The sequence below is a fragment of the Dermacentor variabilis genome, chromosome 3 (genome assembly GCF_050947875.1).
Source record: "Dermacentor variabilis isolate Ectoservices chromosome 3, ASM5094787v1, whole genome shotgun sequence".
NCBI lineage: Eukaryota > Metazoa > Arthropoda > Arachnida > Ixodida > Ixodidae > Dermacentor > Dermacentor variabilis.
Window position 1 is genome coordinate 26,527,029 of NC_134570.1, and position 17,774 is coordinate 26,544,802.

The 17,774-nt window shown below is 46.5% G+C and overlaps 1 protein-coding gene across 2 annotated transcripts in view; it reads right to left on the minus strand.

Annotated features, from left to right (window-relative positions):
- Window positions 1-1,049: 1,049 nt before the first annotated feature.
- Window positions 1,050-17,774, minus strand: part of LOC142575328 (uncharacterized) — a 115,489-nt gene continuing 98,764 nt past the window's right edge. For both annotated transcript variants that reach the window (XM_075684593.1, XM_075684594.1), the window contains exons 2-7: window positions 13,077-13,174; window positions 12,237-12,448; window positions 11,008-11,196; window positions 9,856-10,002; window positions 8,400-8,493; window positions 1,050-6,856 (exon numbers count right to left, since the gene is read on the minus strand). In XM_075684593.1, the coding sequence (XP_075540708.1) occupies window positions 2,430-6,856; window positions 8,400-8,493; window positions 9,856-10,002; window positions 11,008-11,196; window positions 12,237-12,448; window positions 13,077-13,174 (5,167 nt within the window). In that variant the 3' untranslated portion in view covers window positions 1,050-2,429. The remainder of the gene's footprint in view (window positions 6,857-8,399; window positions 8,494-9,855; window positions 10,003-11,007; window positions 11,197-12,236; window positions 12,449-13,076; window positions 13,175-17,774) is intronic.

A 17,774-nucleotide genomic window follows, 5' to 3' on the forward strand; every position in this document is an offset into this window, starting at 1 on the left:
TTACATTCAGATAAAGACCAAAAGAAACAACACCTCAGAGTGAAGTCCCTAGCTTTCAGAAGTCCGAGCACCTTAAGAGGAACAATACCTTTAGAGATGACCAAGTTATGGAGCTTCATACTCAATTTACTGAAGTCTTGCACTAAAGCCATTCCAACAGTCGTAGGGAGCACAGGGACTTTCTACGATTTCACTCAGCTTCCAGTAAAGTGTGTAATGTTTATGACTACATTTTATCAATTTCAAGTGCTTGCTTAAATGTCAACTCTTCCAAATATGTGGGTTGCAAGATGCAGATTTTTGGCAGGCTACACTCATTATACGATTTTTGATATCCTGAATAGTCTTTCGTAATGGTAGAAATGACAGGCTAATTTAGAGAACTTTTTTATTGTCAAATTTAATGTGTGGCAGCAAGATCTAGAAAGCAGCTTGTGCATGACAATGCACAAAGTCAGTTAAAGGTAGAGAAACGTTTTGGCAAATCCATGCTACCACTATTGTTTGCTTGTTCTCAGATGGCAGCTCGAAATGTTACCTTGGCTCGAAATGTTACCTTTGGCAGGCTCTTAAATTATTGTCAGTAGTTTTCCTGCTTTGTGCATGCAGTGCTCAAAAATAAAGTACAGAGTGTGCAAGCTGTAATGCCGTACAGCACAACATCCAACAGAATTTGCAATTGGCTAAATTGAACCTGGCTGAAATAAACTGGCACACAATGTAAAATCTGGTTAAGGAAAAGAAACATGAATTTGTAGACTGCTATGCAAACTTGGAAATGCACTTTTATTCTGCGAGAGTAATTATTTAGACATTTCACTTAAGGAAATAGTTGCTGGAACGTGCATAGCATTGCAGTGAAGTCATTTCTTACAATCTCAGTGGCACTGGTATTGACATTTACTCAGAGTCATGTCTTCGTTATGTCTGTGCAGAACACTAGTTTCCCTTTGGGTTACCTTGAGCAAGTTAAGCAACCTGCACATGCTGCACTTTCTTGATCCAAGCTGTACTACTACATGGTGAAAGAAATGGCACTACACATGGTGTATTCATAAAATGTTTTTTTTTATTTCAGCAAAGTATGTGTAAAAGGTATTGCAGAAGAAAAAGAAAGAGGTCCCTAAAAGAAGGTGATGCAATACATATTTAAATAGATAAGTCGTAGACAACATGAAATTGCCCTAGTTGCAGGCAAGGGACACTCCCCACATTAAAAAGTGCTATCAAAGAGTTTATTGGGTCGGAACACTTCAGTGCACCTTATTTATAAATGTTGCATAGAAAACATGCAAGCTGAACACATCACTAAAAAGAATTGTAGAGCTGTGTAGAGGACTAACGCGTCTGCAGCAAGTGCCGGGTAGAAGATTGAAGGCTGAATCGCAACTGGAAGAGAAGCGTGTAGAACAAAAAGAAAGCAACATTGCTTTCACAGTAGCCGAACCTTCATATAACGAAATCTGGCATAAGTGAATCAAATTTGGCTGGTATAGCAACCAAAAATGCAGGATGTGACAAGTATCAGATTATAGAGAGCAACATTTTTGCTTTTACATTGCTCAAAACATATTTATAGATGTTTCGCACATGCAATGCTGTAAATTTGGTAAACCACTGGAAACATTTTTCACTAATATATCTTGTACATGTACATATTCGGTAAAGCTATACTTTCAAGCTGGAAGCGTTTTCGTTATATTCAGGTTCACCTGCAGGACAAACCAACCCACAAGCCAGTGGGGAAGCACCGCGGCCGGGTAAATGCATCAAAATGTCTCCTCTTATTCTTTTCGCTCGACACATCGCATTTTCAACCAAGTCCTTGAGTCATCAAGCACGCAAGCATAAAACAAGGCAAGCCCCTCGTTTCTTTCATTAAGGACACTTGATGCAAAAATAAATAACACCGGCCCGAGAAGCGAGTCTGTCTTGCTGCTTCCTGAATGCCTTTGCAACTTCGTAGTTGCTGCGAGGGGCTTGCGAAAGTAGAAGAAAAACGAAGCTTGCAAGGCATCCAAGCAGTCTTTGGTATTCACTCGCATCTGGGCGCAAACCTTCTCTCCCATCGAGAGAGAAAGAGTAAAACTACAAACTTCAGAACAGGGCATGACAGCATATGCATACAACTACGCTAGGTAAAATAGGCAGGGGAGAAAAAAATCCTGGCACAAGCACCAGTCAGTACCTGCACCCGATCAAATGTGTAAATGAAAAGATGCGTAAAAAGAGGTGCGCAAGTACCAAAGACTTCCCGTACTGAGAGTGACCTTGTACCTATAATTCTGTAGCATGCATGCATTTTTTTTTGTCCCTGCGCGTTTTTCGTTGTAAAAGGAGCTGTCAAAAATACTGTTGCGCATCTCAAGATTTAAAAAAAAAAGCACAGGACAGAGCAGAATGACTAGTAGAGAGTCGAGATAGTGAAACTACACATCCACAGCAGGGGCATCGGGCATGTCTGCAACGACATCAGCTTTAGCAATCTTGTCACATTCCAGATGGCTGCCATTGCTTAGGTTGACTGGCCCACTGCCAGGTGCACAGGCTTCCTTGTTGGCATCCTTTTCTTCCAGGGTGCCCTTCTCTTCTGGCGTCCCGTTGCAGTTGGCAGCCGACTCTTTGCTCTGGGTTTCAGCATCAGTAGCAGCAGCAGCGGCGGCCTTAGCAGCAGCAGCAGCAGCGCCACCCTTGGGAACGGCTCTAACAGCCGAATACTTACTCGTTGCCGTTGCTTTTGCTGCAGCCGTTGCAGACATTTTTGATGTGGCAGCTGTCCTGCCAGCAGCAGTTCTTCGCGTTGTTTCTGTTCGTCTTGCACCAGCCAGCTGCTGGTTGGTGCTCTCTTTGTTGAGCTTTGCCTCTCGTGTGGCTGGAACCCTCGCAGAAGACATCTTCGCAGCTGCAGGGCTGGTGTCAGTCTTCTTGGCAGTGGTGGAGGTGCTACCAACCCTTGGTGTTGCTGGCCTTGAAGTTGCTGCCGCAGCCGAGCGACTTGCTGGTGCACCTGGTCCAACTCTCGGTGCAGAGCTGCTGCTGCTGGCAGGCTGCGTAGTTCTAGGTGCAGTCCTGGAAATGGGAGCCCTAGTTGGTGCCGGCTTAGGAGCAGGTTTTTTTTCAGTTGTTCCAGCTTCTGTCTTGCCAGCAGACGTCATTGCAGATCCGACTGATGTTCTTGTACGAGGTGCTGTGGCTGATGGAGCTGTTGGTTTTGCCTTTGTCACTGGAGCTGTGCTCTTTTCTACTGGCTTCGAGGCCGCAGAGGTGGGCCTCGTAGTTCCAGTAGCAGGTCTAGAAGCTGTGGCTACTGGCTTCTTGGATGGCATATCGGTAGAAAGTGTAGACAATTTGGGCTTGGTGGGCTCAGATCTGTGGGTCAGGCCCGTTTCTTTCTTTGCTGCAGTGTTTGCTGAGCTGCTCTGTTTTGGTGTCGAAGTTGCTGTCGCAGGTTTGCCGGCAACAGGTTTTTTCATTGGAGACTTTGCTGCTGGCGTAGTCTTAGCAGCTGTTTCAGTCTTTGTAGCGAGAGACTTTGTTGCAGGCTTGTCAGTGGAAGAAGTCCTTGGCTTGGGAGCAGGCGATGCTTTAGCAGTTGGTTTTGTTTTCTGTGCAGCTGGAGAGGACTTTGCTGTGGCAGCAACTTTTAGTGTGCTAGCCTTCTGTTCAGGCAATACATCCTGTGTGTGCGTGGCTGCAACTTCAACTTTTGTTTCAGGTAACGAGTCTTGCTTCACATCAGACACGGGATCTGCCTTTGGCTCAATGGAACTGTCTCCAGCAGGGCTTGCAACTTGTTCAGAAAACGCTGCTTCCTTCTGTTCTCCATGAATGGTCTCCTCAAAAGTGCAAGAACTTTGGCTCACAGTGTCACGAGCCTCTTTTGACAACAGCCCCGACGGTGAAATAGCTGGCTCCACAGGTTTTACAAATTGCCACCCACTGTCCTTCTCAGAGTCTGAGTCTTCCGTGACTCCATCTGCCTCCGGAATGTTCTCTGGAATAGCACCAATATCAACAACAGGAGCAGGTGTTTCATCAACTGCAGATTTTGCTTGCTCGCTCATGCACTGCACCTCCTGAAGAGTAGCAGAGTTCTGCTCCAAAAGCTTCTCAATCACGGGACTCTGGGGCTGGAGACTCATACTCTGCTCGTCTGGCTGTTCACAAGGCTTTTCAACATCACTGATTGGAGATATGGCAGTGGCTGCAGGTTGCTCGGGCTGAACTTGCAGGCGAGTGTCCGCAGATAGCAAGGAGGGTTCTTCAGACATTTGTTCAAAGGTGTGTGGGCTTTCAGTAGTTGTAGGAACAGTACAGGAATCTTCAACAAAAGGCTCAGTAACTCGGCCACCAAGCACAGAACTTTCAATGTGGGGCCCAACATCAGACAATTGTGCTGATACTTGCTGCTCAACAGGAATGTTGTAGCCGAGATTGTCAACTTTTTGTTCACTATCAGCAACCTGTTGGTCAAGAATGCTCTCTGCAGGGGGAGTTTCTTTGAGCTCACAAAAGAGAACCGCACTCTCCTGCTGCACAGGTTCTGCAGCCACTTTCTCAACAATTGACTCTGCAGACCCACCCAAAGAGGTGTCATCAGCATCATCTGTACCCAGGCTCTCCAATTTTTCACCGACAGGTTGATCATGGCGGGCATCACTTTCACCACAATATCCCATGCTCATATCCTCACGAGACTCTGGAACAGTCCCAGAAACAAATGCATTATCTACTGTGTGAGGAGGTGCACCTGTCTCGGCAAGTGATTGCATGGCTGAGCTGTTAAGGTCAATTGACACAAGGTCGTCCGACTGGATGCTGAGAGGCTGATTAAAACCAAGGCCACTGGCTGCTACATCAGTATCAGTGCCATTCTTGATGTGTTCGGTGGAGGCATGCTGCGACTCTAATGGCTCCATTGACTGCTTTTCCCCTTGGATGTGATCAAGCTGTAGCATTTCTCCGTGGATGCTGTCTGGGTGTAGCATTTCTCCGTGGATGCTGTCTGGGTGTAGCATTTCTCCGTGGATGCTGTCTGGGTGTAGCATTTCTCCGTGGATGCTGTCTGGGTGTAGCATTTCTCCGTGGATGCTGTCTGGGTGTAGCATTTCTCCGTGGATGCTGTCTGGGTGTAGCATTTCTCCGTGGATGCTGTCTGGGTGTAGCATTTCTCTGTGGATGCTGTCTGGGTGTAGCATTTCTCTGTGGATGCTGTCTGGGTGTAGCATTTCTCCGTGGATGCTGTCTGGGTGTAGCATTTCTCCGTGGATGCTGTCTGGCTGTAGCATTTCTCCGTGGATGCTGTCTGGCTGTGGCATTTCTCCGTAAACGTGATCTGGCTGTGGCATTTCTCCGTAAACGTGATCTGGCTGTGGCATTTCTCCGTAAACGTGATCTGGCTGTGGCATTTCTCCGTGAACGTGATCCGGCTGTGGCATTTCTCCGTGAACGTGATCTAGTTGCCCAATTTCACCGTGGATGTAATCTGGATGTTCAACATCCAATGTAGTTGCATCTTGTACTGCAAGGATGGGATCAGCCACTGTAGCCATTTGCTCAGTGGCACCTGGAAATACAACACAAGACATATCGCCAGACTGCGTGGGCTTGATATCCTGTTGGTCTTCTGGCAATGCACTAAGGCATTCGTCTTGAATGACCGATGACAGAGGTTGCTCTTTTGCTGCCTCCAGCTCCTGGGCATCCTCAGGAAGAGTGCTCAAATCCACTCCTTCATCTGGAAGCTCAGCCTCTCTTAACATCTCAGGCTCGAAAGGAGCTTCGGCCAGTTCTGCAGCAACGGGCTGTGGATCTTCAGGCAACGCACAAGGGCCAATCGGTGAAGGCTGCCTGGCCTCAAATTCATGGCCTGTTGAGGCAGCATCGAACTGATGCTGCGGTGTCATATTTGACGCTGTACAGAAAGTCTGTTCATGAGCCAGTTCGAGTTGGCTGTTGCTAGCCTCATTAGCTCCTTCAACAAAGGAAGAAAATTGTTCAGCACTTTCAGTGCCACTTTCTTCGAGAGCTGCTGCAACTGCTGAGCTCTGAAGGCAATCTGTTGTCTCAAGGTCGTGCCCATAGCCCTCGTCATCAAATGGGTTGTGGTGCACAGCGGGGTGCACTGGTATGTTGTCTCCATATCCATTAGCAGCATGCGAGATGCCATCAGGCTGATCAAACTTGTCCTCAAGACCACCATCAGCAGGGACAGCACCATGAAATTGTTCTGGCAAATCTGGGAACTTTCCACTCTCTTCAGTGTGAAGAAGGTGCACTTGATCGACAATTTGGCCGGCAGTAATGACATCTTCGTTGACCCTGTGCAGTGCCGTTTCAATTGTCCCTTGCACCACATCAGACGCCACCTGAAGAATTTCACTTTCGTTGGGATGCTCGTAGGCATGGGAATTCACAGCTTCAGCATCAAACAGGTGGGCTCCATAACCATTGCTGTTAAACTTGGTAGCATCAAATTCACTTGCATTGAAGGCCTCTTTTGCATCTTCAATGGGTGGTGTAGGAAGCTCGCTTGCAGCAGTTTTCTCTGGGACCAAGCTTGCAACGTCGATAACTGAAGCGTCAAAGTCGCGAGGATCACGCAGAAAGACAACCACTGCTGTGATGTTGTCAGATGAGCCAAGGTCTCGGGCTCCCTGCACAAGCGTGTGGGACACATAGGGTGCACTCTCAGGGTCGTCGAGAACTGCGTGGTACACTCTTGCAGCCACCTCCTGAGGGCTCAGCTGGTCCCAGAGCCCATCACAACCCAAGACGAGGAAGTCTTCTGTGCCATCAAGGTCCATGCTGATCACATCTGGTTCGCTGGTCACATAGGGTTTATGCTCGGCGTCTCCTGCGAGGAAGAGACATAGAATAATTAGCAGCTAGGATTGCAATAAGAAGCAATTTATAATGAAGCCTGCTAGTTGTAACTAGGTTGGATGGGAAGTCGGCAGATGAGAAGGATAATGACACTAGAGAGATGAGGTAATTAATAACTTGTTCCACTAAAGACTGAAAAGAGTAGACAATGAAGGTGTCTAGTTAATTAGTCTTCACATAAGGTGCCCTGCCAGCAAACTAATTAAGCACAAATTACTGAACGACCACTATATTTCTCCTCAGACACGAAGCCCGCTCAGAGGTATATATTTTGAAGCTGGTTCTTGTTACTAACTGGGTATATTACAAACGTGAAATCACAGTTCACATAGATACCCCAGTTAAATGCTGGAGGCAGCATCTCCATGTGAATAAAGAAACTCTTATGATTCTTGTCATAAAAAAATTCACCAACGATTACAATACTCTATAATACGAAACTTCGGCAGTCCTATACGCGTTTGCATTTCGTGATATGTTGAGGCAGAGAATTTGAGAAAGACATGTAGCAGAGTCGGCGATCTCCAAAAATCTGATCTGTAGGTCAAGCGCGTCAGCTTTTATACAAGACTCGACGAAGGTTCCAGTGTAATCGCTGGTGTTGCGTGGCTCCCGGAAAGTTTGTACTACCCTACTGCAGCGATCAGTCTAGCCTGTGTGATCTTGCACTCGGTCGTCGATGATGTCTATGTGTGCAAACATTGACAGTGGGCTTCTCACAATGGCTTTTCACCAGCCACTCCACCAGCCACACTGCTCAGGAGGCCACCAAACCTAACCAGCGCCGCCTTGTCAGGAGTCTGCAACCGAAGTTTCGGTTCAGTGCCTAGTCGACATAGCAGCATTTTGTTCATAACCACCGTGTTTGCAGCATAGTGCATGCTCGAAATACCTTGCAGCATCCAAAAGTGATTATTGCCATTATACATTGGTGCTATGGGTGGCAGTGTCACAGGGAAGTTTGAATAATCGCGCAATTCAAAAAAATTGCTTGTACATATTTTTGTTGCTAGAATATATATTTTGAGGCACATGCCAATAAACGTTTGCTACGCTATAACCAATACTGTGTCAGATCTTGTATTTTTACAGCAGGAGAATACTCCATTGAATGAAAGCACGACCAACCAAATTTTACATTTACTTCTTTCGGTTCAATAATTCTTTATATGAATGCTCATTATACCGAGGTTCAACTTACCACTAAGGATGTTATGGGCTCTCCATGGCACTTTATAAAGCTACTCTACTATAAAGCTTGGTACCCTGCCGCTTTGCTACTCTGATATCAAGCATTCATACCAATTTATTTCTGCGATTTAAAATGGAGAACAATTCCTTTTGTTCTTTTTATATGAGAAACACAGATAACAAAAGCATTTTTCTGGCTGACAAACTAAAAGGCTGTGCCGCCTCATTTACCACGGCAGTTAAAGTTCTAATTAATGGTGCACACAATAAAATCGGCATCCTGTACATAAGCAAGCACAGTGAAACATTGGGATGTGACTAACCGATTGCTCTTGAAACGCCAAGTGTGCCGTTTACCCTCCAGATGCCCATCAGCAGGACCATTCCTCCCAGTTCTTCTATTCTCTTTCTTTCATCCTGAAATCAAAAATACAGTCTCTAAAGCTTCATACCAGCTATGCACACTTTAAGGCAGGCGCTGCAAGCAACAAGAATGGGCTACAGACAGCATGCATGGTCACCTTTCAACTGCAGCTGAATATAAAATACTGCAGTTTTACCCCAACCATGAAACAGATAACAGCCATAGATAGTCACCAAGATAATATGCTGCAGTAAGACTCACTTTTACGCTCAACATCTGTTGCAGAAAACACTCATGGTGCACGAATAAGCATTTTGGATGGTTTTTCCCTCCTTCCTCTTGCTATAAATACAACTTTGGCGTAGCTTGTTTATCTGGTTGATAATCTTGTGTACTGTAACAAAGACCTCATCCACTGCCATGTACCGGCACTTCAATGTCTCGGCGGTACAGTTGGTTGTCAGTTCTCAAAAGTGAATCTCGCAGGTTTGATATTGGATCAAGTGTCTTCTTTATTTCTTTGGAATGTTTTCTTGTTGACATAATGAAATGATAATTACTGATAATGACAACATCATGAATACAGCTGGAGTGTCTGTACAAAAGTGGCGCTGTGGAAAAGCAGAAGTGTTGACTTGGACTGGGCAGTACACATCATTATGGACACAATTTATTTGCCAATTATTTCTTTGCATTCATGATAAAGTATCTCATCTGACTGTTAAGAGCTCAAGATGAATGAAAATGTGCTAGCATCCAAGGCAAAAAGACTGCAGGATCGTATGTAACAGACATGCATATTGGAAATTTCATGCTGGAAGTGTTTGTCATTCTGTGACAGTGAAGCACTAAATGCTATAACATGCTTAGAAGTAATTATTTTCTTTAATAAATAATTATATGAGAGGGCACAATGGAATTTATCCACCCAGAAAGTTCTTTAAGCAAAATTTGAACCTATGAATAAGGTCTGCAACAACAGGCACCACTTTCAATAAGCAACAATATTACAACCTTCTTTTCTTCTGTAAAATCTCAACTAATGTTTGCTGAGCTTACAACAATATGAAATTGTATACTGCCTTAATACCAGAGCCAGATGCTGTCAAGGTATGCTGAAAAGTGCAATAACGGCAAGGTACCACACAAGAAGTCGTAGATTTGAGTAGCATTCAGGGGGAAAAGATGTCAAAGCTCCAGTCGAAACAGCTCAAAGAAGATCTCGCATGAAAAACGGGACAGCTCTGGGCAGTGTTATCCAAATACAAAGTACAACGTTAAAAAAGTGAGAACTGACGTACACAATGGCACTCACTTCGATCAAGTTCCCACATTATGCCAGCATCAATGCTTAGCTGCGAAACATGTAACTGAGCCTGTAGCCTATGTTATAATCCATAAACAATGACACCTGCCTCTCTCTCAGGCTTGTGAGGGTTGACCAAGGACATGGGGACACCTTTCCTGACTAGGATGGCTTGCGAGTCACCCAGCCAGCCTACAACAAGTTGTCGCTGCTCACGCACAAGGCAGCAGACAGCCGTGCAGCCACTCTTGAGGCCCTGTATGAAACAAGCATTTATAAGCGCTGTTGTGCATGTTACTTTGAAATCATTTGCTTACACTTTATACCAGCATAAAACCACGCACATTACAATTGTTGACTCTACAGGGGCAGTTCCCCAAAACCAAAAATGAAGTAGCAACTAAGTTACTCCACAGTTCATCCTGGCTAACCATCCCAGAATAGTTAGCAAGAAAGATTTAAATGCAAAGTGCACTTATTTGTTTGAAGCTGTGCCATTTTTCTTTTAATTCTTGAAGGCACACAGTGCAATTTTGCATTGACAATCATGATTTGCAAGAACTCGTTAATTGCAAATGAGAAATCTGCAGCAAAAGCAAATACAAATTAATGTTTTACTAGTTACATGTTAATTCGTATTAATAAGTTTGGTGACGAAACTGCATAAGTGTAATTTGGGAAAAAGCTAATTGAGATATCTCAATGAATACTCACAACATGTAAAGTCAGAATGATCCAGGATGTGTTACAACTATCACGCAATGCAACTGCACTAGTATTAACATCTAGTACTGCAAATAGCTTTAGCAGCATCATGTCTAATACACAGTAACTCCACATTTAGCACAGCAGAGAGCTGCGCACACTGCACTACCATGTAGCTGAACTTGGTTGCATTCAATAAAAGAAGAAAGATTAAAGCAATATGTAATTAGAGGTTGCCCAAATACAAAGAATCTGAACAAGACTTTAAAGCTGCTTGTGCTGCTAATATAGTGTCCCGACAAACAAGCTGCTACCACTCAAACTCAATATGACACTCATGCTAAATAACAGGAGGAAAGTTTTCTGAACCTACTCCCAATTCCTATGGCTACAGGCACCATAATGTTCTTAGAACATAGGCTTTGCACCATTTTTAGTACTAATCATTCAAACATGGTCACAAAAACCGGAAGGCAAAGGTCCTCACAAGCTCCAAGCACGGCTCAACCTCACCTAAAGTACACAAAAAAAAGTAATGAAGCTGTAGTTTTGTTACCTCTTTCGAAGATCGCTGTAGGAAGTTTCGGTCTGTCAGGAGGAAGCCTTCCCGTACAGCATTCACTGGGTTGGTCACAAAGTCTGGCTGTGCCGCTATGTTGCGGTGAAGATGTGCTGTAGCATAGTCAGCTGCCTCCACACCAGCATGACCGTCAAAAACTGCGTAGTAACTGCACTGTGGAAGGCCCTGCACACAACAAACAAAAACAAAGTGCCCTGAATCAACCAGAACCATTGAAAGAGTAGTGAAAATGTGCTAGAACCTAGACGTTTGTGGAGCAATGTGCAAGAAGCTGCTTCCATCTGTTTGTTGCCATGGTCACACTGCATCACTAACATTGAATATGCACTACACCTTCAAATTTCCAGCACTCTGCAAGAATATACATAGGCAATGGCGATCCAGGAGGCACAATGTACAACCCACGAAGCCCAAAGAACACGAGTGCAAAACGAGCTGTCCAGCAATTTCACATGACATCGGCCGACACCAGCTGCTGCGAAAAATAGCTCTGGGGCCCATGCCTCGCGCATCAGCTTGCACTGTGCGCGCTTTTTCTCAGGTGTGGCCATGCCTTTACAAAACATCTGAGCAGTCTTCTGGCAGAAATGCAGGCCAGTTGTCAGAAGAAAGCTTTCATATCTATTGGAGCTGCTGGCCTTTAATCCGCTACAAATTACAGATGAGAGCATGATGATGACATCCGATGTCGTAATTTCTAAGGAGTCTGAACACAAAGCAGTGCTGCCCAAGTTTGCCGGCGTCATCGATTTTAGAGTGTGATAAATCAATGATAGGCCTCGTGTGAGTAAGTAGTACAATTAAGGAATGAAGGATCGGAGCTACAGCAGTGCAAGTTGTTTCATTATGGATTCCTAAATGCTTTTGCTCATTTGAATGCATCAAGCTGTAAACAGTTCTTTATGCAGCAATAAAAGAAACTGAACTCCTGCTCCTTCTCTGCCCCCAACTTACCAAAGCACCTCAATGTAAGAAGAAATAGAGAAAAATCTGTCTTAGACTGTGGCTCAGTTTTTTACTGAAAGAATGTTTCTCCTCTTCCCCCTGCTCCCCAAATTATGCTTTGTGTGGAATCACTACTGCATCTATTTTTACCAAATGATTTTTGCTCCACATTTAAGAGCTTAAGTTCATCACACTGTGGGCTGAACTCAGGGCTTCACCTGAAATGACACACAAGCTTAGCTTCACACCATAATGCTTACCTGTAGTCCTAGTGCAAAGTTAAGGTCTGGGAGTGCCAGGTGGCGATCCTCCATCTTGCGTCTGTTGTTGCGCACTCCATGCGCTGACACGGGAAGGGATGCTGCAGGTGTGTGGGGCAGCTCTTGAGCCAGTTCAGGTTGCTCTCTCCAGATGGCACATTGCTCAGCCAGTACCTCCAATGAAGCTGCTCGAAGTCTGCCAACAGCCAAATCTGCAAGGCAGGAAACAAAACTCATGACAAGGACCTACTTGCCAACTAAGATTCATGATTAAGAAAAAAAGAAATGCTGATGGCCACGGTCACGTTTCTTGGTAACATTTTTACAGTATAACAGCAATTAACATGGTTTAATCTCCATTATGAACTATCATGGAAATAGTCTGCAGCTCAAGTTTGTGTGTGCAGATACGGTGTACAGTGATGTGACAGCAGAGTTTTCTCTGTGGATACCAGAGAGATAGTGTTATAAATACTACTACTAAAATAAAAACTACTAAATACTGTTAGAGTTGCCTTATGTACAAATTGAGACAACTACATCATTTGTTCCACAGTTCGTGTGCATCCTATACCTATTAAAGAATGAGTCATGGGGCTTAAAACACTGGGGCTATGAGAAGTGGCACAGCCGAAGGCTGCAGAATAATTTTTACCACCCAACTTCTTTAACATGCAGCTTGTCTAACAAATACAAAAGCATTTTTACATTTTGCGATCATTATATGCAGTCACTAGTGCTGGGAATAAAACCTGCGACCTCACACTGAGCATCACAATGTCACAGCCACTAAGGTAACATGGTGGGTACCAGTAAAAACAATATGTTAAAGGAACCTACCTTCATCTGTGTAGCCCCCAGCCTTCAGCTTCAGGGATGTGTTCATCTGGTGTGCCACAGTCTTTGCCAAGACAGTGCTCAGACTCAAGGGCCATTGTCTGCAAATAACAAAAGGCAAAAAAGAAAATCTTTAGCACAAGACATTTCATAACATTGAGCTATTACCATGCTACAATGCTACCACCAACAGCCACAAACTGCACTTAGCAGCGAAACACCACTATATGGCTGTGCTGTGCTACACTGACTAGAGATGACACAGCGAGCAATCATAACTGTCCCAGTTTTACAATGCCTTACACAGTAGTTTGCAAGCCAAAACAACACCTGTGAAACACAGAAATGGCCCCTTCAGCCAAGGAAACCATACCACTCTGGCATCTGCAGACAATGGCACTGTGGAGCAGCAGAGAATGGCAGTTGCCACTCGCTGCACTTAAATGCATGTTTGTCACGAAAGGCAATCAAAAGAGAGAGAGCAAAGGGGCAGGCAATTTCATGGAGAGAGAAAGATTAAGGGACTCCGCAAGGCCGGCTCTATGCACCAGCTCGAATACGTATCAGTGCGCACGGCGTCCGAGGGGGTCGAATGATTAGAGAAACACAAAGTCCGCCATATTCACGACGGGGGGAGGGGCAAACATAAGTGCGAAGATCATGCGAGCCAAAAAACCGGCCTTCCCCTTCCCACCTCCCGAGGACACACGACCGCGACTCCGCCGCCACTGGGAGTCGGGAATGGGGGCTGGCGGGGTGATTCTATAAACGCCAAACATCGAGGAAAGTGAGAAAGTAAGGCTGGGGATAAACGCGGGTGAGGGAGAAAGACACGGCGGCGCCGGCGTCCACCGGGCGCCCAGATGTCAATGACGAGGGCAAAAGAGGGAGCCAATTTGAAACAACGCAAGCGTGCATGAGAGGTACGGGAGTGGCGGCAGGAAAAGGGGGCACACCGGATGAAAAGAGCGCTCGAGAGGCGGGAAGGTGGAGTGGGGAGGGAGGGAGGGCTCGCTAATGTTTGTTCAACAGCTGCCGGCGTCGGGCGGGGTCCGAAGTCTGTCTCCCCTTTCGCCGGCGAGCTCCGATCGTCACCGCGCGCGCTATAGACACCGCTTCCTAGCTTGCACGTCTCGAGCTGGAGTCGTTAGGAGCGCGTAGAACGATTACACGGAGCAGCGCTGACAGACGGCGCGATATCGCGACGGTGTGTGTGCTTTATGACGTGTGTTATTTAGCGTGGATAATATTGCCGCAAATGTGTAAAATGATCAATGGAGTGTCAGGTGCCGACGCTACGATGGTTAGTTAAGATATGCTTGACTATCATTCGGTACCCCCGTAGCTGAGGCTGCGAATGAATGCTGACGACCGTGAGATCGGAAACAACTGTCCGTGCATGAAATGCAGTCTACACTCGTGCAGTGATGCTACCGGTCCATACCATTTTGGAGCAGCTTTTGCAGCAGCCAAAGATTCATTTTGGAGCAGTAAAATGGACTTTCGGAGCAAGTTTATCAAAGCGATTGAAAATGATATCATATAGAGCTTTTGCAGTGGGCAAGCCATGTGAAGGCAGTAAGGGGTCGCTGGTTCATGAACTATCCAAACACAATGTCCCCCCTTACCCCCAGCCCTTCATCGAAGTCCTTACTATGGACTGCGACGAAGCGGGGTGTCCTAAGATGCGCCTAAAAAGCCACTTCAGAGGCTCAGAAAAACACAGAAGCAGTTGGAAGTGCTACGTGCAGACTCTGGAGGCGTTCTGATAACTTTCGCCATGATCTCACTGCTTTAAATGTGTCGTTTAAGACTGAGCATTCTAAAGAAAAGGGACGTTAATACAACAGAGCCTAATGTAATAGGCGGCTCTCCTTTAGCTTTCCAAATGGAATTCGCCTTTATTTTTTGGCGTTGTCGCGACACCGTTATCTCCAGATTATACGATTCCTCGAAACATCGGTAATTGCTACAAAACCATAGCTACCTGCGCAAATAGTTGCATGCATATGTTGTTCGTCTGCTTTGGCATACACAACGTTTGCGAACGAATAGAGCCGGCTAATTAAAATATTGTTTAATTACTATATTCCACGGTTTGGTATATATGTTTATATTAAAAACTTCTATGATTAATTCGAGGTCAACTTCATTTTGTTTGATGAATATCTCGGAATGGAAGCGTTCTTCAGAAATCAAATTCCGCACTCGGTAGGCTAATTTCGCGTTCATATATAGGCACGAGTCAGGACAGACCTCTCCCCCTCTCTTGAAATCCCCAATTGACGCAGCTTATTGTGGGGAAATGTCAGCTGAGAGAGGGCAGTAGCGCAGCTGCTATCACATTCGCCAGGCTTCTAGGCTGGCGTACTACCGTGCTACATAATGACCTAGGTCACACGATGGGTTCGTCTTTGCGTTGGGACTTTTGCTTCGGAATGAGATTAGCATACTGAGCGTCATGCTTGAGAACAGTCGCCGACAGCTTCTTCGAATTTTTCGCAAAAACGTCCATATGATCGCGCGGGCAGTCCAAAAAAAATGATTTTAATGCTTGTTACAATGCCAGCGTCGTGAAATGTTTACGCAAGGTCGCCCTGTGCTTTGCTTCACTGATGCACCACCTACTCGTAACACCGCGATGGCCGGTGCACCTCGGGGTCAGTATACTCTCGCTCGTCGCGGAGCTCGACGTGCGTCGCGCGACCTTTGACTGTGCAACGCTGTCAGATTAGGCTGTGACGCGCGAATTTAGCTTCGAGTTTTCGCCATTCCGTTCAGTAAGCGCAAAAACAAACTTCGCGAAAGCGTTCGCGGTAGTTGCCGGCATGTCGCCCGGGGGACCCAATCTCTGCTTCCGGCGACCAGCCTGGCCCGTGATTTCACGCGTCCAATCATCAATGAGGTTTGCTGGTCCGAACACAGTGGATGCCACGTTACCGCGACGACCTGCCGCCCGCCACCACGTAGGCTGGCAGCGAATTTTTGTCACGGCCGTACGATGCAGCTAGTCCTAACCAGCGGCGCTTCGTCAGTATACGGCGTCGACGGTTGGCGTGTACGTACGTAACACCCCGAGCAAAAAGGATGCTCGAACGACCCTGCTCAACCGAAACGGAGGATGGATTCATAATGTGCTGTGGTTGTCTCGAGTGGTTGCCTGTCTGGCAGGCGTCCAGCAGTGATGACAGGCCCCTTTTATGTGCGACCCTAGGAGTGACCCTTTCCGCGAACTGTCCGACTCTAGGGGAGGCCCTTTCCGCGAACCAACGTCGCCTAGAAGCAAGGATCAGTCGCCCATCCTCGACCTCCTCCGTGGGCCCATCCTCCGCGGGTTTCCGCCAGAGGAGGCAAGTACGTGCAACGTCACCTGAGAGAAGGGATCAGCCGCCTACGATCCTGGACCCGCGGGTTGCCACCAGAGGAGGCAAGCCCGGGAAACGTCGCCTAGGAGGAATGATCAGCCGCCTAGGATCCCGACCCGCGGGTTGCCGCCAGCGGAGGCAAGCAAGTGCAACGTCGCCTAGGAAAGTGGGGGCAGCCGCCAAGCACCGAAGGGACTCGGTGCATGTCACGTGACGTTGACGTGAGCAAGATCCCGCCTACGATTTTAGTGGGCCTATTTAAGGGGCGCCGCAATGTACTTTTTATTCTTGTCCTTCACCAACCATTGAATAAACAGTGCAAGTTTCACACTAGAAATCGTCTCGTGCTAGCCTGGTCGCCATGGTCTACCGGACGCCTGCAGCCTGCCGACGACGCCACGCTACCCAATAGTAACGCCGGTAGAGGTTCGAGAACCAGGCGCCGCAATAATGCAGAGTCGACCGCAATGTTATTAGCGGCCGTACGGCTTTCTTTAATCCGTCTAATCGCCTTAATCGCGAACAAAAACGGAGGACAGGCAGCAAACTAAATTGTCTAATTGTTCACGGGCGCCATGTCCTCGAGATCGCGTCATGTTCGAAAGATCGATCGACACACCATACAACGTATGAAACATCGGTCACCGTTTTAGATTGGTCATAGGAGATAAACGCGGGATCTGGCTCGGTGCCAGCGCGATCGCTCGCGGTACGATTCATGCTTAATCCACCTTTTTGATCGTTATGGTTACTTTTAAATCTTGGCGCATGATAGTTGAGACACCCTATATAATATTTATATGTAAATGACAAATTTTTCTTGTACTGAACCCACCCTGTATCAGTCCGACAAGGGCTAGCCAACAGTAAATATATATACACCCTTTGACAGAACGTTTCAAAACGTACAGGCATTCAACGCAAAACCGGACCAATAGGTCAAGCGAGGGGGGGAAGGATGCACCTGAGCGAACGCACCGTACACGATCGAAGTATACGGAACGCGTTCAAAAAGAAGACTCCCCGGATTAGCTCGAAGAAAAGCACAAAGCCGTCAATACAGCAGCGGCGACACGTACCGAATTTCGCACGCACTAGATCTGCAGCCTGCCCTCGGCACCATTTATTCGAAGAGATGAGCTCCTCTTTCAAACACGCTCAGGGGTCAGAGGCATGCTTTGAATGAAGGGAGCAACAAAAGCGGGAGATGAAAAATAAGTAACGAGGCTGACACGGCCTCGCCGCCTTGCCCGCGCGTTGTGTACAGCTAGCGCGTTCCTGAGATAACGTACAAGGAACCGCCTCCACTACGCCACAAGCCCCCCTCCTCGCAGAA